At 35.5% G+C, this 24,208-nt stretch overlaps 3 protein-coding genes across 4 annotated transcripts in view; all 3 read right to left on the bottom strand.

The window, feature by feature from the left end:
• Positions 1–54: 54 nt before the first annotated feature.
• Positions 55–941, bottom strand: LOC143199721 (copper homeostasis protein cutC homolog). Its single transcript, XM_076409725.1, has one exon. It carries the CDS (start codon positions 939–941, stop codon positions 189–191), a length of 753 nt encoding a protein of 250 aa, XP_076265840.1. The 3' UTR covers positions 55–188.
• On the bottom strand, positions 55–8,733 carry LOC143199714 (cilia- and flagella-associated protein 58). The gene is made up of 9 exons (XM_076409707.1): positions 8,529–8,733; positions 8,110–8,471; positions 6,947–7,121; positions 6,572–6,886; positions 5,771–6,513; positions 2,992–3,239; positions 1,697–1,979; positions 1,461–1,632; positions 55–1,351 (listed from the first exon to the last, which is right to left on the bottom strand). Exons 1-9 carry the CDS (start codon positions 8,643–8,645, stop codon positions 1,109–1,111), a joined length of 2,658 nt encoding a protein of 885 aa, XP_076265822.1. The 5' UTR covers positions 8,646–8,733; the 3' UTR covers positions 55–1,108.
• Positions 8,734–10,638: 1,905 nt separating this feature from the next.
• LOC143199554 (lateral signaling target protein 2 homolog) overlaps positions 10,639–24,208 on the bottom strand; it is a 34,808-nt gene continuing 21,238 nt past the window's right edge. The window contains exons 3-5 of one of the 2 annotated variants that reach the window (XM_076409439.1): positions 14,776–16,100; positions 13,280–13,357; positions 10,639–13,070 (exon numbers count right to left, since the gene is read on the bottom strand). In XM_076409439.1, coding sequence (XP_076265554.1) covers positions 12,392–13,070; positions 13,280–13,357; positions 14,776–16,100 — 2,082 coding nt within the window. In that variant the 3' untranslated portion in view covers positions 10,639–12,391. The remainder of the gene's footprint in view (positions 13,071–13,279; positions 13,358–14,775; positions 16,101–24,208) is intronic. The other variant, XM_076409440.1, reaches the window with a different exon arrangement.

The raw sequence follows: 24,208 nt of genomic DNA, 5'->3' as shown, positions 1-24,208 counted from the left end.
ACATACCAGATACAGATTTCTGTATTCAGAGGGCACCGTTCGACAACAAAACGCTTATTATGAGTTGAATATTTATTTTTTTATTTAATTTTTGGTTAATTCCACATTTCATAAACATTTAGATTCAGTCAAGTAAAAGTCAAAAGTAGTTAAAAACTATAGAATCTTAAAAAGAAAGAAAGTCTTGTCTAATTAATTTGTTTTAGTAAATTCACCATTTCTGCCACAGTATCTTCATCCGTCACATATGACACTATATTTTTGTCTGAGAGAATAATTTCGACTTCGTCATCTTTTAGGTCTTCTTTTGGCTCGTCTCTCGGTTTCTTAAAGGATCCGTGAATTTCTTTCGCTTCTGTGTTCTCTATTACGAAACCGACGTTGTCCTTGTTGATTCCTCCGCCTGGCATTACTATTATTCGATTGCCTACTTGTTCGATCAGTTTTCGTATTAACTTAACCCCCATTTGAGCGGTTTGCTGTTTGCCGCTTGTCAATATTCTTTGGAAACCAAGGTCGATAATCACTTCCACTTCGATGGTAGGCCGTCGAACGAAATCAAAAGCCCTATGGAACGTCACAGGTAAAGGATGACATACTTTTATGATCTCTCTGCACAATTTCATGTCTACATCGCCGTTTTCCGACAGCGCCCCGAAAACAAATCCATCAGCGCCGTTCTTGCGAAGTATCCTGGCGTCCTCCTTCATTATTTCTATTTCTTCCGGTTTGTATATGAAGTTTCCGGGGCGACATCGCAGAAGGCAGTAAACGGGAACTTTTCGCGGGTTTATGTTCTGAATTTGAATCAGGAGACCGGGAGTCGGAGTAAGACCGCCCTCTATTAGCGACGAGCACAACTCGAGACGGTCGGCGCCGCCGGTGAGAGCGGCAATCGCCGACTCCAGACTGTCAACGCAGACCTCCAACACCTTTGACATTTTGCCACTAACCTATAATGCCAATGTTTACTAATTTTTTACGGCCACAAAATCAAATTCCTTAGTGAATTCGTTAAAGTTTTATTACCTAAGTGGTCGAATAGAAACAGGACACGATATTACACCACCGTTCACATTTATAATTGTTTTTGTTGAGTTACCGACTCTTATTTCGTAAGAACTTTGGGAACGGACATTCGAAAACCGCCACCTGAGAAACGAACTGCGCCTGCTCCCGCCGGATTGGTGTTTTCATGGCATGCCTCGATTGGCGGGCAATTCGTTCGCATCGCTCTCTTATCCTCCAGGTTTTTTCGCTTTAATTCCGCTAGTTCTTCGGTTAGTCGTTGTAAATCTGTTTTGTATTCGGCTGCTTTTAACTCTGCCATGTTTAGTTCGGATACCAGGCACTAAAATATAGTTTTATTAAATATTTTTTCGATATATTTATTTGAGATTTAAATACGTGAATGTTGTACACCTGTATTTTTTTAGTATTTATTGTAGGTAATAAATTACCTTCAATTTATCACCTCTCAATTTAAGTGCTCTTTTTGTTTTCGTCAGTTCGTCCTGTAGTCCTGGACCAGGTTGCTTGGCTAGTACTTGTCGTAAGTTGAGGTACAGTCTTTCCGCTTCCTTTAGTTGTCGTTCTCGTTCAATCCCCTGGGATGCTTGCTGAAGAAGTCGTCTGTTCGAATGAAAACGAGGATAAGAAAATTATGATGTCGAATCGAACCCGGACTTTTTCGTACTTCTGCAGTATCTTGATCTTCTGCAACAAGTCCAACACCTCGGGATCGGATCCCTCCAGTTTCCTCCATCGATGAATGTTCAGGGGATTTTGCATTTCCTGTTCCAGGGCTTTACATTTGAGGCGAGACTTGGTCAGGTCTCTTTCGAGGTGGAAGATCTCCTGTCGCAAGTCAGTCATGTTGTTCATCGATTTGGACATGAGCATCTTCTTCTGACGCAGTCTCTTAACTTCGATCTTCAACAGTTTTATGTCTTCCAGTCGTTGATCATACTGGGTCTCCCCTGAAGACACAATCAAATTAATTGTTGGTGTTATTGTAGAATTAGGAATTCGGTCTTATTGGTGTCATTTACATCAGTCATGGGGGTTATTATCACGATTTCTAGTAATTGTCTAGTCTGCTTCAATGTGTCTCCTAGATTGTTTGCTATTAAACAATTTAGAAGAGGTAGTGCACCATTTAATGTTCTGCAATCATTTCTTGAATAAGTAACTAACAGTTCAGTTCGTAATCGTTCTTTATCAAGTGTCAGATAAAAGTAACATGCGGAATTGAGTTTGTCCTTACAAAATTTACCGCAATGCTTTCCAAAGTATTCCGAAAAGAAAAGTGATGCAACAACAAGATGCTTTTTGAAATGAGCTTGATCTTTCGTACAATTTATTATAACGTCACACACCTCTAAACAGAAATTCAGTAATCAAATTTAGTATTGCCTGGACAGTTGCGTTTATTTTCTGGTGGCTCATGACTTATTATATCTGATGCTTCACTAATTATGTTTTCAATATTATTTCGAACTTGAATAATACTGCGTTTAAAATTATCGATAGCATCTCTTATTCGAGTAGGTTCGATTTTTCTTTACTGCAGTTAGTTAAAAAGGATATCTACGTCGGATATGACATGATGGAAATAGTCAAAAATTGAAAATCGAATCATTTAATGTACGACGAGCCGAGGCTGCTGCACTACAGACTGTGTTGCTGGAGAATTGAAGTTTTTTTTATCATTTATTACAAAAAGAATTCACGAATGATAAGTTTTATGTGATTTTTGGTAAGTAATAGAAAATATTTTAGTATTTTAATGACATTAAGTAGTTATTTTTTAGGAGCTTTTTTAGTTTTTTTTTTAGAAAGCTCTGCAGCTCACCCCCCTAAGAAAAATGAGTACAGAACAATGATGGAACATGTTTTGATTGAACCTGACTGGTGTCAATTATTCCCAATAAAATCCTTAGACAGATGACAAATAATAAGAATAAAATAAAATAAGGTATTAACAACAACCTCTGCACAGTGTGGACTGCAATATCTTGATCTTTTCGTTCAGCAGGGCTATTTCGTCATTCCTCCTGACCAACTGGGATCCCAGAACGTCGCGTTCGTTCATCAGTTGTTCCAAGTCTTTCTGCTGTTCTCTCAACGAACGTTCCTGATCCAAAATCGCTTTGTGAAGTCGTTTCTCTTCTTCCTTTTGTTCTTTGATCTCTTCTTTTAAGGCTCGTATTTGATTCAGTCCCGACATTACTTCGATCCTAACCAGTAAATTCAGATAATTATCAATGGGTGAACTCGAATTTTGATAAGCAGACTGTGAGCCAATTCCCACAGAAAAATCAGTGTTTTATAATCTCTAATGGGTTACGTGGGTGTTGCACATATCATTCGCCACAAAAATCCCAAAAACCATGACTAATTAACTTCCTATTAACATATCCTGATGATGTTTTATCTCAAAACGAAAATAAAGTCGCTGATATATTACAAATTACAAAGACTGCTGGAGTTGGTCGAGTAGCAGTAAAAATTTAAGGTTTACAGCTACATTTGAGGGAATGAGTAAACCCTAAATCGTGAGCTAGGCTTCGCCATGCATCTTCAGGACGATTTGCTATGAGATAAAGTTTGGTATCATTTGGACGTGGTTTAATGGGATATCCACGAGATATTGGATCTTCCATCATTGCTTGTTCCCATCAATAATTCATGTTATGGCGGTAATACACTGGATTCATTCTTGAAATTCCTCAAAAGACTATTCACCGGCAATATATTTGGGAAGCTTTGGAAACTGAACATACTCTTCCAAAAGTTACTGCATCCTGAGATGGTTCAGGATTCATTTTTAAATTGACCTGACCTTCGTCTAGGAAATTTTAAGTGTCCTCGCGTATTTTCAAAGTCAAAAGTCTTTAAGAAGAGATATATTCTTCCTATATGACGACATATTTGAACCAAACTCCTTAGTAGGTGTGAATTTCACTGACGAAACGGTTAACAAAATTTTATTGATACAAAAATTGAAGGTGAAGAGAGCTATTTAGTAGGCGTAGCTATTTCTAGATGATTTCTGCCAGTATTCGGTAAACTTCGGCAGTTTCCGCCTGATTTTGCAACGTTACCATTTATAAGCGATCCAGATGTAGAGTCAGAGGCAATGAAATGGGAGACATTGAAAAATTACAAAAACTTTAATCAATTAAAGTCAAAATGCAAATAAATCTAGGATTAATTGACTATAAATGAGGGTGGATAGAAACTAGAAGAGTTGTAAGAGAGGAAAATTGACAAAAGGAAATAAGGAAGACGGAGAACGAAGGAAGAAACATCTAAATAAGAAGAGAAATAACAAAAAAGTAATACAGGACAAGGCTAACAAAAATATACAGATATTAATGAAAAATTTAGAATAAAGAAAAATAAAGATTGAAGTGACCAAGAGATGTTAACAAAAACAAGAAAAGCTACAAAAAAGAGTATACAAAAACAAATATACCAAAAGAACAAGAAAATTATGTAAGATGTCATAAGATAGAAGAAGGGATAGGAAAGAAAGAAAGATAAAACGAAAAAGCCAAAGACACGAAAATGTTGTGGAACGTTTGTCAACAAATAAAAACTATGCAAAGACTGATACTCATTAAAAGATCTAGAAAGCTTCTTTAGGATATCTTGAAAAAAAGAAGAGATATTTTCTTCCAATATGGCAACAGTTTTACACAAACGCCTTAGTGAATGTGAAGTATACGGATATTGGTGCTCTATATTCGACAACACAGATGCCACAGAAGATAGTAGTAGGTAAAATTATAGAGAGAGTCTCTAAGAAGAGATATATTCTTTCAATATGTCGACATATTTGATCCAAACTCCTTAGTAGGTGTGAATTTCACTGATGAAACGCTTAACAAACTTTTATTGATACAAAAATTGAAGGTGAAAAGAACAATTCAAGAAGTAGTAGCTAGTTCTGGAGAATCCTAACCATATTCGGTAAACTTCGGTAATTTCCACCTGATTTTACGACGCTGCCTTTTGCAAGCGATCAAAAGATAGAAGATATACACATTGGTATTAAGCTGTGGGGTACAGTTAGCAAATCTAACATAACTATCCTCCAGAGGTTCCAGAATAAAATGTCGATGCCCCATATTACGTGTCCAACAAACTGATTCAGCGCGATATCCCCATAGAACCCATATTGAGTGTGATTCGAAGAGTTAGTGCTAAGTACTCAGAGAGACTATTAGTGCATCCCAATGTACTCGCCAAACAGTTAAATATGCGCGATGACAGTGTAGTGCATAGGCTCCAACGCAAACTACTATACGAACTGATTAATAGACACATAGAGTGAGATTTAATAATCTCTAGAATAAGTAGAATAATCTTCAGAATAAGCTTTAGATTATAAGTTGTACAGCAGATCATTTACAGAGTTTACAAGAACTGGCAACGTCGCATGCCAGGCGTTTCAAGAAGATAATATTTACATATATTCTTACCTGATTATACCTATAAAAAAAACTCAATTTAAAATAAAAATTGGTGACCAAGGCGTCGTGAAGTGTTATGAAAACTAAGAATGAATGAATGGAGGATGATATCAAGGAAATAGTACTGAAGACGAATGAATGAATGAAATAATTTACATTCAAATAATGATTTCGATGTAGGAAGATCCCAGTTTCTCAACTTTTCCTTTGATATCTATAGGAATAAATAATCACAATTAATATGCTATTGAAGATTTAAAAACACTGTTAATAGTGACGTTAGGTCTTACTTGAGGTTTTCCTTTTCTTTGGTGATTTTACGCATAATATTTTCGTCCTTGATCAGCAATTTTTCCTTCACAGAGATGTCTTCCTTCAGTTGCTCGGTCTGATGGAACACGATCTTCAGTTTCCTGCGCAATTCCCCGCACTCGGCCGTTGCTTCCTGCAGCACCTTCTGCAACGAGTTCCTATCGGCCCTGATCGCCTCGTAGACGTTCTGCTGCTGCCTGATTTTGTTCTCGTTCTCTGTGATGGTCTTCTTCAGGTCGAAAATGTGTCCTTTCTTCTCGCGGATGTCATCCAGGTTATCCTCTATGGTCTTCGTCAGTTCCTGCTGTTCTTCCGCTAACCGATCCCGTTCTAGCTCCAGCTGGTGGATCTGCTTCTTCTGCTTCCCGCTTTCTATGAAGAAGGTGTCCAGTTCCAGCTCCAGCTTCTTCTTGCTTTGATCCTGGATCTGGATGAGTTTCAGCTGATCGCGGGCCACAGCTTGTTGTCTCTGTATATTTTTGTTCAGGATGTCCTTTTCCTTGTTTACCGTGTCGATGGCTCTCTTATCCTCGTCGGCGAATCGTTTATAGTCATCGATCTCTCTCTCTAATATCGCGATTCTTTGTCTCATGTTCGCCTTCTCCATGGTCAACTCGTCCTTCTCCTGGTTGCTAGACAGGACCTTCTTCTCCAGGATATCCTTTAGCTTCATCACCTTCGAGATGTCGTTCTTCAGTCTCAGTACTTCGTCTTCGCTAGCCTGTCGATTAAAACCTAGTTTCGAGATCATTAGAACCACCAAACACTGATGATGATACCTTGATGTCGATCAGTTTCTCCTGGAATTGTTTCTTGCCCTTGTCGATCTCGAACAGGGCGTTGTTGTAGTCATCCTGAAGCTTCGCGGTCTTGGTCACGTTTTGGTCGTACTCTTTCTGGATCTTGTCGTTGATAGTCTTCTGATCCTTAACGTCTTGCTCCAGACGAGTGATACGTTTGCTCTGCTCGTTTATCACGCCGTTCATTTCGTGGATCGACGCGTCCTTATCCTCCACTTTATACCTCAGCTCGAAAACGTCCGCTTCCAGTTTTTCCTTGGCTCGTTTTACTCGAGAAATCTCGGCGGACTGATCCTAAAACAGATCGAACAGTTGAAGACCATCGGGAGATGTCTCCTTGTAGATCTGCCTTACTTCCAATTGTCCCGATACTTCATTCAAACGGAGGTCCGCTTCGGAATTCTTCTTCTCCAACTCTTCCTGGTAACTGAGGGCATTGTTCAGCTTCGTGGTGAGCTGGGTCACTTCGTTCAGCAATTTGTCTCGTTCTCTCTCCAAACCGTCCTTGTGCTTGCTGAGTTCACCGACTCTATTGGAATATGAACGCGTGAAAAAGTAATTCTGGTTTATTTGGACCCAGAAAAAGTAGCAGAATGGTAAGAGAAGTTAAACAACCAAAAGTAGGAGAATAAACATAAGACAGAGTAGTAGGACAATGATGAGGATGAAGGAAATATACAACAAAGGAAAATGAGGCGAAGCACAACAACAAAAATTGAGAGGCAAAGGAGTTAAAGTAAAAATGCGAAAAGACAAAGAGGAGATGACAAAAATGGAAATCCTAGGGAGAAATCTTGAAAGAAAAGAGGAAAGAAGCGACTAACAAAAGTCAAAACGATTGAAATATTTTAGATATTTCTTAAGAGGACCAAAAATAAGAATTCCGAAGGATTTTCGTGAAGAAATTGGAGACTGAAAATTTTAAATTACCTTTAAATTTTAATTAATTAAGTCAAAAGGCAAATAAATCTAGCATTAATTGACTATAAATAAGAGTGGATAGAAACTAAAAGAGTTGTAAAATTGACAAAAGGAAATAAGGAAGAGGAGAAACAATAGAAGAAACATTTAAATAAGAAGAGAAATAACAAAAAGGTAATAAAGGACAAAGCAAACAAAAATATACAAACATTAATGAAAAATATAGAATAAAGAAAAATAAAGAACTTAAATAAAGGTTGAAGTGACCAGGAGATGTTAACAAAAACAAGAGAAGCTACAAAAAAAGTATACAAAAACAAAAATACCAAAAGTACAATAAAATTATGTAAGATAGGGACATGGATAAGAGAGAAATGAAGATAAAGATGAAATGAAAAAGCCAAAGGCACGAAAATGTTGTGAAATGTACGTCAACAAATAGAAACTATACCAAGACTGATACTCGTTAAAATGTCTAGAAAGCTTCTATAGCAACGGCACCTCTTCACATATTCATTCATAAAAAAACATGGGTACTCATTTTTCAAGAAGTAATTATCCCATAAGCGGGCAAGAGCAATCAGCATAATACTCACTCGTCAGTATCTTGGTTCATTTTATTTTTAAACTCGATTTCAGCATTCAGGTTCTCAACTTGCGCTCTCAGATTATCGATGATCTCTTGCGCCAACTGTTCCCTGGCATGAGCCGCGTCCGCCAGTTTCCAAGCCTTGTCGATTTCTTGTTTCAGCGTGTCGATGGTGGTCTTGTCCTCCTCCGCGAGCTTGAAAGCCGCCTCCAACTGCGACTTGTTCTTCTTGATGGTCTGGCTGTAATCGGCGTTTTGCTCTTCGGCATCCTTTTGTTTGGTGTAGGTTTGGAAGAAGGCCTCGAAGAGTTTATTGAAATCATCCGCGAAATGGGCAGTGTCTGGGTTCAGTTCTAATTCATTCACAGTCTAGAACATCATCACCATGATTGTTGTGATTTCGTTTAACATAAATCGTCAACAAACCTTATTATAATCTCTCTCTATTATCGAGAAAGCGTGCTCCGGATTGTTCGGATCTAGGGCCTCTTCGTTGCCCCCCTCGCCTTCATCAGGATTATCGCTAAAATCGCTCTCTTCCATTTTGTTTCAGTAAAAAAGTTTTTCGTGTAAATTGTAACGTCAGGCGTGAAACATATCATACCGAGACGTCAAATATATACATCGATCAAACATGGTTGTTATACAGTACGCCGTACAACATTCAAAGTATATTGAAACCCCGTATTTTAAAATACCACCAAAAACCAATAAATAACAACCTGGAATTGTATATAAATTGTGTTATGCAGACATAAAAATATTTTTATTTCACTCTATTGTCGGATATTGATTCATTTTTCTAATAATTTCAAAAGAAAACAAACTTACAATATAAAAACTACAATATAATAGTTCCAAAATGAATTTGTTTTAAAATGGTGAAGGTGTTCGATAAAGTTAATTTTCGATAAAGATTTCTTAACATTCTCGTTTTTTCGGCGAACCTCATCATTTTTTTTAATTAATCTCTTAGAACGTCAACAATTTGCCCGTGGGCAATAAGAATTATTATGTGATTTCCATTATATAATATAACCATCCTGACATTTAGAAGATTACTTCAGTAAGTGTTCTGCTGTACAATTTATAATCTAAATCTTATTCTAGATACTATTCTAACATATTTTAAAGTCTATCCTAACTTATTTTAAAGACTATTCTAACTTACTCTAGAGTTTATTAAGTCTCACTCTATGTGTCTATTAATCAGTTCGTTCGTTCATATAGTAGTTTGCGTTTGAGGCTACGCACTTTACTATCATCCCGCATATTTAACTGTTTGACGAGTGCATTGTGCACTAATAGTTTTTCAGAGTACTTCGCACTAACACTCCGAATCACACTCGTTATAGGTTCTATGGGGATATCGCGCTGAATCAGTTTGTATATGGGGCATTGACGATGGTTCGTAACATTTTATTCTGAGACCTCTGGAGAATATATATGTTAGATTTGCTAGTAGTACCCCACAGTTCAATACCATAGGGCCTAAGTATTGATCTATACAGCAAAACCTTGTTATCTAATAATAATTTAGATTTACGACCTATCAGCCAATATATTTGGTTTAGCTTGCTGTTGCGTTTTGTCACTATACGTTTTTCCATGTCAAACGTCGATCAAAATGTATTCCCAGATATTTAAAGTTGTCTGCTTTCGGAAGTTCATGATTATTGAATTTTACTGAGGGACATGTTTTTCTACAAGGGATGAATGTCACATGGGAAGATTTTGTCTCATTTGCTTTGATACGCCACGTTTTTAACCACAATTCGACTTTGTTAAGATGAAGTTGGAGGTTTCTTGCGGCTGATATTGGATCCTCGTGTGATGATAAAACCGCTGTATCGTCAGCATATAGTGTTTCTTGAGGTCGGAGATTCAACCATTAACACTAGAAATTTATTCAAGAAATAGTTAGGGATAAGACTCTTATAATCGTCACAATTTTAACTGATTCTTGTATGAGAGTTATTTTTTTATATGGAAGTAAATGGCGAATGCCCCTATATTCAAATAAACATGAACGGTGGTGATAAAATTCATTTAGAATCTTTAACTTTTCTAATTCAACTTCAAAATAGTGTAATATACTTCCAAAGTAGTATAATTTCGGTTGAAAGAATAAGGAAAAGGTAAAATAATTTCTTAACAGCATTATTGAAAAATTGTTTATGAGGAAATCTTTATTTGTAATGTCTATTTTAATACTCAGTACTCAATATTGATATTACTAAAATATTGACATTGATGATTAAATGATGAATATGATCAAATATTAATATTTATTTGGTTTTTCTTTCAGAAGATATAAATTGTCTACGCTATTATTGAGATTATAAATTTATCAATGAAATATTGAGCTCTAAGACTACAATCAACAATCTTCAGAACATTGAGAACATCCTTCAGCCTATTGTTACTATATGGTGAATGCGCATTCTCAAATAAACAACAGTGATAACATTCTCTCAGTATTTAGACTGAGGAGATAAGAACAAGGTGTTAGAAAAAATAAAACGACTACGCGAAATTGTGAAAAATAATATTTATTGGATATGATCATCCCAAAAACCATTACAAAATAAAATATACAATTATCACAAAATAGTTCAGTACAGTAATGAACAAAAAAAATTGATGTAAAATATGTTGGCTATGTTTATCAATCAGCAGGTCTATCATGGACCATACCTCAAACTCATTATAAATAATTCGTTGGAGTTCTCACGTCTTATATTAAAGGACCCTAGAAGCGACTATTTCACGTGTAAATAGACCTGTTGATCATACTGTCTTGATATTACTAAGTGAAAAAATCAGAAACTACGGACTGTAGAATGTAGGTACTAAAATTTCTTTATAAAATATCAGGTCACAGGCTAAAAATCTAAAAAAAGTATACAATTTGCTAAAAATCACACTAAAACGATTCTCCTCTTATTTTAGTATAATTTAGTTTATCTTTCTCTGTCTGAATACAGTGGAAATTCACTATTCACTAAGTCGAAAAACCTTAAACGTTATTATAAAATTGTTGGTTACGATTTCTTTATATTTTATTAATCTCTTTATACACGATTCATTAAGGCAATATATCTGAAAAATGCTAATACGATATCAACGCGCTCTTTCGAATAACCAATTTTGTAAAAACTCTAGTTTGAATCTTATAAAAATAATTTCCTAATGATTCCTCTACTACGAAATAAAACTACCATTAATAACGAGGCTCCTTCCAAATATACACATTACCTAGTAACATCAGTTAAAAATTAAATTGTAAAAAATCTTTTTCTCCTTTTTTTGAGCAAGAATATTAAAAAAAAAGACAACACTGTTGCTCACTGAAGGTATCCGAGGTGTCTAGAGTCTTAGAGTTAATGTAGTCGCTATGATTAATTAACTTTCGTTGATTTTTGAGCAACTTCAATGAACAATAGTATTGGGTAAGAGTAAAATAAACTAATGAAGATCCTGCATCATAGTTTAAAGATGGTATATAGATTTCGCGTAAAATGTAACAACATATAATATACAACCCCTTATTATATTATGTAGTGAATATATTTTAGCTTCATAATAGAACATATTAAAGCTTAGTATACACAAAAAAGTCAAAATGCCCAAGAAGATATTGTAATGTCAATAAATAGCAATAAAGTTAATGTTCAACAGTCACACTAATTAAACTATAACTATTTAAAATTTAAGTTAAAACTTAAGGTGAAGAAAATATGTACAAAATTATATATTTAAAAAAAAAATGTATACGAATTAAATATTGAAAATTGTATTAAGTCTAAAACACATTTAATTTTATATTTACATAATGTGATGTAGTAGGCCACGATAGTGATATAATAACATTCAACTGTTCGATTTCATTCTAAATGGTAATCACACAGCACCTTGATAAATATTAAACAGATTCTTTAATAGCATACGTTATGGTGGCAGTGTATTTAGTTGGAATGGTTCAACGAAAGGTGCTTTATTTGGCTGGAGGACCTCACCCATAAACCGTGTCGCGATTTCCCTTTATAAAATTAAGGAATCATTACAGCCGCTTTATATAATTTCGTACATATTTTTTTTGAACCATCCTGACTTTTTTGCCATTATTATATAGTGTCAAATATTCGTAACAACTATATATAAGTCGAAATGATACGGATTGACGCAAAGCGAGAAGTCTCTCGACTTCGGAAAGGAGTATGAAGAAAATTGGCGTAACTGAAACGAGAAATCTCACTCTGTAAGTACTCTGCCTCGGGAGAGTTCGTCTAGCGAATTGTAAATGGGGTCAAACTGTATAAGAAGCACTTGTTGCATACCCTCACGGGTTTCACCAGGCCGTATTTGGGAAGCGGCACGCTGTTTGGCGAACAACGGGCGCAGAACACCTTGCCGCAGTTCCTGCAGTGATGTCTCCGTTTCATTACGGTGAAATTTGAACCGCAACTCATGCACCTCGGCGCCTGGACGTCGGGTATCCACACCGGGGGACTCTCGATGGTCTCGTGCCCGTGGGGTGGTTCGGACCGGGGGGGATCAATCGCGCCCCGCGTACCGCCGGGATCCGGCGAGGCGTACCGATTCCTGTCGTCGATCTGGCGTCTGTCCAGCTGGTACTGCCGCTGGTGGTTGGTGTAGTCGGTCGCGGGACAACCCTCCGTTAGATGAAAGTATACGTTCGTATCGAATAAGGCTTCTTGGGCTAGAATGTTCGGATCTATGGTGAACTCGTTCTCGATCACTTCGTCTTCCGAGGGGTGGTACTCGATGGAGGCATCTAGTGAAGGGGGTTCGAGCTGCTTATCGGGCGGGTCCGAAGTGTCCGACGCGTTGATCAGGAACACGGACTTGAGGATGTTGCGCAAGTCGGAGGCGAAATTGGTCTGGAGTTGATCGGCCACGCCGGCTATACAAACGAATAGTCTGTGGATGAGATCTTCGCTGGATCTAAAACAGAAAAACCACCGTTGAGCAGAAATACGCAGCAGAAAACGCGCGGCAATCATCATTGGATTAAACCAGTCTTTCTTTACACGTCCAATAAATACAAATACAGTTATATTCAGTATTATGATGATTCGTCTTTTACAGAGGTTATTTTCAATGGTTTAATTAATGTTAGGTTAAATTCAATGTTAACTTCCTATAATTCTTACTTCTTCAGATATTTCGATATTTCTTCTTCAAATTTGGACACATCACAGCCCAGTAAGGACAGGATGTGAGTTCCAAGGCTACGAACAATAAAATAATGTTCATTTCATTTGGATATGGGGTATTGAGCTCAGCAGGTATTCTTTTTTGCTCAGTTATCCCCAGGCATGTGTGGTAGGTGTAAATATGGTTGCAGTTCATAAGATGAAAAAATTAATTAGCGCGTATGTTTTTATATTAAGGAAATATATATATAGTTTTTTCAATAAGGACGGGTTGATGTTGAAATCAAATGGGGTATGCTATGTGAGGTATTAACAACATTAATTTTTTAAATATAAAGGGCCAATGCTTGTTATTATGCTGATAAACTGTAGTTTATTGATATAGATATGTGGTTTCAGAAAAACACAATAGAAAAAACTTAGAATGAACAAATCGTACAACAATGGTGGTTTAATTTATAACACCTGTGAGAGAGAGAACTGTACCATCAAATATCGCCATCCTGTTAGAAACATGTCATGTACGTCTATATCATTCAATGTGAGCGAAAAGAAATCGTTTATCAAACATAATCCGCATCAAATTGTAACACTCTGTGGATTCATCAGTCCCGATGTTGAATATACAATCTATTAAAATTAGCAGTGACCTTACGTCATTAAGATGTATAATGGCCTAGTGCAGTTTGTAAATTCGTTTTAATACGAGACAATATTTTCTTTCTCATTTTATTCCAGTTAAAAAGAGATACAATGCTATTTGATACGTTTAAACATGTAACCGAATTAGCCTACAAAACTGCAACATTCTTCAAAACATTCGTGATATGACGTTCTAAAACGCTGTTTTGACGCTTTGCGTCTTTTGATTTGAATTCAAATATCTGCTTAATATTTGTGATTACTCTGGTTGAAAATGCCGACGAAAATCATTAAAAAAAAAATAAACAATATAATTTTGGATCCATCGAACAGAAAGTGTCTATATATCTTAAATGTTCTATTCAACAAAAACATAATTTAATATGATTATTTCAGAGGAAACTGTTAGTCAGGAAAGTTTTCATAGAAAACTTAGGGATATGCAACTCTTTGAGGGATCTCTTCATATAGTGCTGGGTAATATAGGATGTAAATGCTGTAAAGATAATCCAGGAAGAAGTCAATGGAACTTCTATACATTGCTTTTAAAAGAATACAATTTTAACAAGCATATGATAAAATCAAGGAAGGACTATTAATTCAATTTGTGTTTTTAGATGAGACATAGGTCTTTCAGAATGGGAAATTTTATCATTCATGGCAAGATGATAATAAAAATCATACCATTAGCATAGCTTGCCCTTATTGAAAAAATTTTACACTATGGGATATAATAATTTTAAATAATCTCTTGATATTCGTGTACTTGATGTCTGTGTAGAAAATCCGAATCGGTCTCATTTTAATGTGATGAAGATACAGAGTGAGACATGGGATGCATAGCTACGTACCTGTACTTAGATCTAAGGGACAATTGTCTGGTGGCCATCAGTTCGATTACATTCACAGTTTCCTCGTCGTCCGTGATATCCGTGCTGACACTCGACGTTTCCGAACTGCTGGAGCTGCTGGACAATTCGTACCTGTGCCTGGATGCGTCCGACCTCGCGGACTTGCTGTACCTCGAACCCCTGGAGCTGCTCTTCTTGGGCGACCGGGAATAGTCGTGCCTGTCCGAATGACGTGAAGCGGCACAGCCGCACCCTCGGGACTCGTGCTCCATACTGGGCGATCGTTCCAGGCTGGTCGTCCCCGTGGAAATACCGGAGTCGTCCGGCGACTCCAGGTCATTTCGTTCTTTCTGAGACGTCTCCTTGATGTTCAGTATCGACGACAGGGTAGCCGCAGCGGCATTGATTACCTCCATGTAGTCGTGTTCTGGCGGGGACTCTACCGAATGCGAGTTGGACCGTCGTCCTGGTGACGTAGCCGAGGCAATAATGGTATTACGGATGAGGCTTTGCGGTATCAAACAGCCGGATGTAGATGGTCCCTCGGATGGTACCTCCAAGTCTGTCATGGACTGACTAACGGGGAAAACGGGGTTCTCGAACGTCTTCTTCGCGAGTTTATCTTTACCCTTCATCACCTGAAGCTGCCAGTACGGAAAGTCCTGATAGAACTGATCAATAAAGTCCTCTTCGTGCGAATCCACGTCTACGTTGCCAACGGCATGGGCGCCATCGATCTGCTCATTATCACAGAGCAGTTTTTCCAGTGTATACAACTCTCGCTTGTCCAGCGTCCAGAGAAGTTCGCGGATTTTCCGCAGCAGTCTGCGGAACGGCCGGAACATCTCGCTCATCCCCTCGGCGGGTTTGTCGATACCCAACGGACCGTCGGGGAACACCAGGAGACCGTTCACGATCGCCAGCCGCGGCACCGTAAACATCAGCGCCGGGTCGCAATCATCTACGGTGTCCTGCGTGAGCAGCCGCATCCGCAGCGCCCTGCGCAGCGTTTCCGAGAACAGCACAGAGATCAGCTCCTGCAGCTCGTACTCCTGCGGCGTCTTCACCGGTACCATGGCGCTGACATAGTCCAGCTCGAACTGCGCGAACAACCGGTCAAATATCTTGAGGCTTTCCAGCAGCATCTCGTTGATGAGGATGTTGGAGTCGAGCTTGATCGGACCGTTGGGGGTGTTGTTGCGTAGGCAAGCGTCGCGAAGCAAATTCCGGATGGTTTCCAGAATTTTGGTCACTGCTTTAGCCAACGGGCGCATGGCCGAGCTTTCCGATTCTCTATTCATGATAGAGGAACCAGCTGCCAAGCACTGAAACAAAATTAAATCGTTATACATTGTTATTTTGATCAGTCCTGCAAATAATTATAGTTATTACATAAAATGTATAGGGAAAAGTACTGTAAATGCGTTTGTTGAAGGTCTATGCTACAACATCTAAGCAAAATTCAACTTTATTCCTCAATATACTCTTTTCAAGAATAATTCGTTCAATCATCTACCCCCGGAACATTCTTTTGGTGGTTTGCAAATATCTGGTAGTCACAAAGAGTCAGATCCCGACTGTACGGTGGGTGGCAAAGTTACAGCCCGTCAGTCAAATAAAGCAACAACGAATAGGTCATCAAAATATATGACGTCAGCAAGTCGCAATGTTGGCGCATCAATTTTGTAGTTTGGGTGCCATTCATTTATAACATAAGACGATTTTTGATAGTTATTCCCCCTTATACAAGAAAAAATAGGAATAGGTCAATAGTTGAATGATTCAAGAGTGGTTCTCCTCCAAATTTTCTTACTGATAAATGAATGGCCCCTTGCCGGTATATAACCCCTAATTATTATGACTAAGGACTTTTGCAGAAGTAGTAGCTATCTCGTAGAATTCTAACCAGTATTCGGTAAACCTCGGTAGTTTATTTTATACGGGACGAAACATATACCAAAACATTTTAACTTGGATCTCAATAGAAATATTAGATTAAATTGTGAATTCAAGATAATTTATTCTATTTATATTCTAATTTTCAACAACTGGCATCGCTGCAAATTTAAATCCTTGCCGGGATTCTCCAGACTTTTGTTTTGCAGATTGGTTCATTACGCGCATGCACATTACGATAAATTACATCTTTTTATATTTACATTAAGCCATCTCTAGGGTTAGGTTTCTATTTGGTTGTTAATTTCTTTAAAAAATTCAGAAAAAACAACGAAACTGTAGTTTCTTTTAGTGGGAATCGAATAAACGAAGGAATTATAGGGTGATGGTAAATTGGCAATATATTATCATCTATGACGTGTAGCAGCTGTTTTATTAGACAGGGTATATTCATTCCGTAGCGGGCCATGTTGCCAAACGTCTGTAAAAATAATAAATTGGCAAACGTAAGCCAAAAATTAAATTTGAATCATTGATCAATATTGTGACGTGCTGATGAAATAAATTTGGATGATTTTGATATGACAATCGTATTTATCGATTAATGACATATATTTTAAATTACATGCCTGCTAGTCATGACATTTTAACACATTTGGGAAGGTCACGAATGCTCATCAGATTCTGGACTTATTGATTGATTCGTCATTAATTGATAATTTCTTTTTTAAAAAGCTGTAGTAAAAGTAAATTTAAGGTTAAAAAAATTATAATTTAATCAGTTTATCGTTATTTCAAGTATTGTGTTTATTTATACCGTAGAGCGATATATTATCGTCATTTGTTTTAATAATCCATTCAATCACAAAAGATTTTAAAATCCATTGTTAAAATTGCCTCTAATTTCTGAAAAAAATTAAATATGATCATAGCCACCTGTGGTTTTTATATGTAAAAAGATACGAGGCCTATTGCAAGCTTTTCCTGTTTTCCCAGTCCCAGCTAAGGTATATCAGCTATCTGGGTGTGGATTGGAATTTTCATTATTAAAATTATTGTTCACTGGTAATTCCTAGCAATATGCCGATTTCAAAAGACTTTGTAAATATCGGGACGGATACTGGATGAGGAACAACATTTTTTTTAGAATACAGTGTGTAATTAATCAATTTAATGGCTAGTTGTGTTTCTCATGGATATCCAAGTCGACTATATAAACGATGTGTGATATAATGAAGCCGAATGTTTATATTAAAATAAATATTTATAATAAAATTTTTAAAATAACTGATACATTTTGCAGTTAATTTCGTGGTCTTGAAAATGGTATAGAAACGGATTTTTCCTTGTTTTAAGTAGCATTTCATTTGTTCTCTGAGATAATTGATATGAATAATTTATTAATCAAAAGGGGCAAAGCTTAGTAAATACGAGGGAAGAGGTAAGACTTCTACGATTTTACAATATGAAGGATTTTTTTCTCCCTAAGGGAATATTAATTTATTCCAGACATATTGTAATAATATTCCTTTTCCAGGTTCCATTCACTATGTTCTGCTTAAAATTATTTATAATCATTATTAACGACAGCAAAAAAATATTAAGTGGCAAAAAATTCCAAATTTACACGACGATATGGAAAAAGTGACAAAATTTTTCACCTCTCTGATAAAGATAAAACTCTCAAAATACATGCACTTTACTGTGAAAGAAACGAAAATCTATGTTAAAATGTTCTAGGACTTGTAGTTTCTAAGATATGCGACAGAAACAGAAATCTAGTAATTTCTTGAAAATGCACTTTTCATTGTATAACTTAAAAATTAAACTTAAATTAACTTTTAGTTTTTCCTAGAGCATTTTAACATGGATTTTCGTTTCTTTCACACCAAATGCCTGTATTTTGAGAGTTTTATCTTTATCCGAGAGATGAAAAATTTTGTTACTTTTTCCATATAGTCATGAAAATTTGCAATTTTTTACCATTTTCATTTCAATTGTTTTGCTATCATTTCCGTTCAAATAATGGTAGGTTAATGAAAATCTCAGGAATTATAAAGAATTTTACGCTGAATCGAATGGTAGTATAATATTTTTTATGCAACTTTTAGTTTTTAAGATATACAGTGAAAAGTGTATGTTCAAGAAATTACAGCCTTTCTGTTTCAGTCACATATCTTAGAAACTACAAATCCTAGAGCAGTTTAACATGGATTTTCGTTTCTTTCACACCAAAATACATATATTTTGAGAGTTTTATCTTTATACGAGAGGTGAAAAATTTTGTCACTTTTTCCATACATATAGTCATGAAAATTTGCAATTTTTGACCATTTTCAATTGTTTTGCTATCATTTCCGTTCAAATAATGGTAGGTTAATGAAAATCTCAGGAATTATAAAGAATTTTACGCTGAATCGAATGGTAGTATAATATTTTTTATGCAACTTTTAGTTTTTAAGATATACAGTAAAAAATGTATGTTCAAGAAATTACAGCCTTTCTGTTTCAGTCACATATCTTAGAAACAACAAATCCTAGAGCAGTTTAACATGGAATTTCGTTTCTTTCACACCAAAATACATATATTTTGAGAGTTTTATCTTTATACGAGAGGTGAAATATTTTGTCACTTTTTCCATATATATAGTCATGAAAATTTGCAATTTTTGACCATTTTCAATTGTTTTGCTATCATTTCCTTTGAAATAATGGTAGGTTAATGAAAATCTCAGGAATTATAAAGAATTTTACGCTGAATCGAATGGTAGTATAATAATTTTTATGATACTTTTAGTTTTTAAGTTATACAATAAAAGGTGTATTTTCAAGAAATTACAGCATTTCTGTTTCTGTCACATATCTTAGACACTACAAGCCCTAGAGCATTTTAACATGGATTTTCGTCTCTTTCACTCACTCAGGTATTTTTTAAAAGAAAAAAGTATGGAAACAAAATTCAATTTAATTTCTAAACAACCGTTAAATGCAACTGAAAAATGGGATTTATTCCGCCATTGAGATCAGAACTGAACATGGCGAATAATTAGCGATTATCTTTGCCTTTGTGCTAAGATTATTTCCCCCTCTTTCATAAACCGCTATTAAATTGCCTATTGTTTAATCAAATATACAGTTATGGTGTACCTTCATACAATACTTCACGTAAACTGAATCATGGTAGGTTAATAAAAATCACAGAAATTATAAAAAAAATTACGCTGAATCGAATGGTAGTATAATAATTTTTATGCAACTTTTAGTTTTTAGGATATACAATGAAAAGTGTATGTTCAAGAAATTACAGCCTTTCTGTTTCAGTTACATATCTTAGAAACTACAACTCCTAGAGCATTTTAACATGGATTTTCATTTCTTTCACACCAAAATACATATATTTTGAGAGTTTTATCTTTATCCGAGAGGTGAAAAATGTTGTCACTTTTTCCATACATATAGTCATGAAAATTTGCAATTTTTGACCATTTTCAATTGTTTTGCTATCATTTCCGTTCAAATAATGGTAGGTTAATGAAAATATCAGGGATCAGAAAGAATTTTACGCTGAATCGAACGATAGTATAATAAAAATATATAATAATAATATATACAATAAAACTGCTCAAAAACACGTCATAGATGACGTCGAATATATTGCCAATATCATCCTCGCTATAATTTGTTCGTTTCTTCGATTCCCAATAAAATAAACTAGAGTTTTGTTGCTTTTTTTCTGAATTTTTGAAGGAATTAACTTAACAAATATACAGTTACGGTGTATCTTCATGCCATAATTCACGTGAACTGTGATAATTTCAAGCTTTGAACGTATAGAACACAACATTTTTGAAATAAACTATCGCAAGAATGTTTCTGTTGACTTAAATAATGGTTTTATAAGGTTCATTTAGGTGGATAGTTTAGTAAGCTGGTGTCTTTTCAACACAGTAACCTTAAGTGAATCACTGCTGCCATCAACTTCCATCTATTAAAACACTACTGTGATATTTTGGACAATCTGTGTCATTTGGTTTGTGTTTGATAGATATTGACAGCAGAAAACATCTTCAATTTTAACAAAAAGGTCGCCCGAAGGATGTCGTAATGCCAGAAATCGTCGATAAAACCCATGGAATGATATCGGATGATCGAATAACGAAAGTACTTGAGGTGACTGATGCTGGAGGCAAAAAAAGTCACAGACTTATCAAGCCCTCGTATATTAGATGACAGTCTCTTGAATCCTAGGGATCCGTCAGCATTAACCTGCCCTTAATGTTAGCGAGCAAGCTCTAGCTTAGCTGTAATAAAACATAAACAAAAACAAATAGAAAAATCGGACAAAACACATTAAAGTACCACACAGTAACCTACCTCTTCGGTACAATCTTTCCAAAAAAAAACCAAAACATTTCAGGTCAAAGTAAATAAAAATTACACAAAAACAAACAAATTAATAACAATATTTATTTTAATTACAGTATGTATTGTGTTTTCAATTATCAACCGATGTGAACTATGTTATATACTGCGTAACTGTACTCTTAATGAAACAATAGCTAATTTAATAGTAATTTATAAAGGTATTTAGAAAAAAACCACGTATAAAGGCAAGTAATTACGCATTTGATTAGTATGACGCATCTACGACGGTTGTATGACAAGTAGGTGTGCTTGTAAGTTTTTGATAGCGGTATTTTTCGTAATTTTTAAGCTTCTATTTAGAGTGATGATCCAAAGATCGTTAGTAAAAACTTTTCGTCTTCTGAGACAGCCCAGGAATAGAGTTAATTTTCCGTAAATTACTTATCCACCGTAAGAGGTAATGTCTGGTGATTATGGAGGGTTTACCATTTAAGGATTTCCATACATATTCGTACGGTTTTGCCAGTGGCGACATGTTTATTTAGTTTAGTGTGGTTTCATGTGATAGTCGTTTAAATAAAATAATTTTAGGGATTTTATTACTGAAGCTATCTATACCTTTGACTTTATGATCAAACATAATACGATATAAAAAAGGATATTAATAATTCTTCTCTCAGAAGAACTTAGTTATTAAAAAGCTGTACTAATTGATCAATTACTGTTGGTTTTTTTCTGACGCTTTATTTTTTTGGAATATCCGCAATTGTATTAATATCATTTCGACCACAATGGTTTTATTTGGTTCTTGGGTAATTCTACGAAATATTAATTAATTTATCTGCGCTAGAAAGGTATGACTCATTAGTCGATATCATTCGTGATATAATTTAGAAACTTAATTGTAAAGTTATGAGAAATTATATTATATGCTTGGTGAAAATGCGAAATATAAATGTAAACAACTTAACCTAACTGTTAAATTCGATGGTTATAACATATATAAATATATAACTATAAATATAAATGTTGCTTATTACAATGCTGTTGCAAAAGGATTTTTCAAAAGAATAGTTTTCTGTGATGAAAAGTGGATCTACCACGATCATCCCAAACGCAAAAGGTCATGCGATTTTCTCAACAAATGCCTCTTTACAGGGAAAAAAGATCAGAATATATGCTAACACCAACTAGGTCGTATACAAGAACAGAAATGATAAAGTAATTTTCAAGATTACTTTGTATGTTTTAAGCTTCTATTTAGAGTGATGATCCAAAGATCGTTAGTAAAAACTTCTCGTCTTCTGAGACAGCCCAGGAATCGCGTTAATTTTCCGGAAATTACTTCTCGACCGAAAGAGGTAACGTCTGGTGAATATGGAGGGTTTACCATTTAAGGATTTCCATACATATTCGCACGGTTTCGCCAGTTGCGACATGTTGATTTAGTTTAGTGTGGTTTCAAGTGATTAAATATTATTAGTCGTTTAAATAAAATAATTTTAGTGATTTTATTAATGAAGCTTATTGAATGAACTACTATATAAACATCTTTTACACATAGTACATTGGGTCACTCATGTCAAGATGATAATAAATATAGTGTAAAGACAACAAAAGTTCATGGAAAAAGGTACACATTGGAATAACTATCGGTTAGGTTTTCTTAGTCATAACATTTATTAATAATTCATTGCAGACGTATAGCTCTTCATGCTGGAAATAGGAATGGTTTTATTCGTAGTGCAGAATTAGTGTTTTCCTCTAAGTCCAAGTGTGACTATCATGAGGAAATAAACGAAAACTTGTTTTTGCGGTGGTTTGAAAATCAGCTTTTAAAGAACTTGAAGGAACCATCAGTTATTGTTATGGACAATATATCACTATACACAGTGCATCAACAAAGGCTGCAATTAAAACAAGGAAATGCCTTAAAATACATAAAATAAGTTTCGGTGGGTTCACTGCCGCTTTGAATGGACTATATATTTGTAATCTGGAATAACTTTTCCGAAAACATTTATCTGTTTTTATACCAGAAAGCCGCGGGACTTTCCAAACAGTCCAATTACAAGATAAACCGACAAACTGAATTATTACCCAGTAATGTGACGAGATATTACGACGAAGCCAATGACTTTTTTTTAATTAAAATATTCGATCGATTTGTCGGTTTTTTTCCTCGATGTTTCGCGAGAAATATTCGATGTCGTCCTTGGATTTCAGACAAGAACTTGTACGACGGTGATTTTTTCGCTGGCCACAATGTGACGCGCTAATAGAATCAGTAAATATGAAAATATTTATTATCAAAACACTGTCGCAGTTCGAGATACCAAATATTATCTTTGTTCGCGCATATTTGACGCGAATAGATATTATATTAATGTTTCAGGTTTATTTTACGATAAAACAGAGTTGCTGCAAATATTTTGAGCCTAATAATGAAGACAATGTCGACAATAATGAACTGACAGTATAAATGAAGATGGTAATCCCTGCATGACCAATACACTTTTGAATTTTTTTCAGAGCTAAATCTTCAGGCAGTATCTGTCACCTACTGATGTTCATCATAATGATGCCCAAGAATAATTTTTTTTATAACATCTTTATTAGATACGCTTAGTACAATCTTAATTATTATTATTATTACAATTAATTTATTACTACTTTTCCTATGTGCTTCGATTAATTAACAAGCAAGACGAGTACGAGAAAATACATCAGTATGTATTCCTCAATTATAAAATTACAATTATTTATTAATTATTAACTTATAGCTATAGTTTACACTAATAATACACACTAAATGTTCACACAAGTTCGTATGGTTTTGTTCGTTTCAATCTCCTGACATCCTGTGCGCTGTCCAGCAGTTGTATTGCTTCCACGTTAGAATGATTTAGTAATCTTCTTTCGTGTTTCAAGGCGAAATCCTGCATAACTTCGCAAATCCATTTGATTTCCAGGTCATCGTGCAGTTCTTCATTGGTTACATAGCGATAGGCATTGGTAATCAATCGAAGAATCTTGTTTTGACAGCGCTGTATGACTAACTGATTTGAATTTTTAGTGCAACCCCATATTTGCACCCCATAGGTCCAAATTGGCTTTATAATTGTATTATAGATCAACCTCTTTGATTTTAGATCAAGTTGAGAGTATCTTC

The sequence above is a fragment of the Rhynchophorus ferrugineus genome, unplaced genomic scaffold (genome assembly GCF_030347505.1).
Source record: "Rhynchophorus ferrugineus isolate W39M unplaced genomic scaffold, kcgeb_rfMv2 rfM7, whole genome shotgun sequence".
Classification (NCBI taxonomy): domain Eukaryota; kingdom Metazoa; phylum Arthropoda; class Insecta; order Coleoptera; family Curculionidae; genus Rhynchophorus; species Rhynchophorus ferrugineus.
This window is presented reverse-complemented; position numbering and strand designations above follow the sequence as displayed.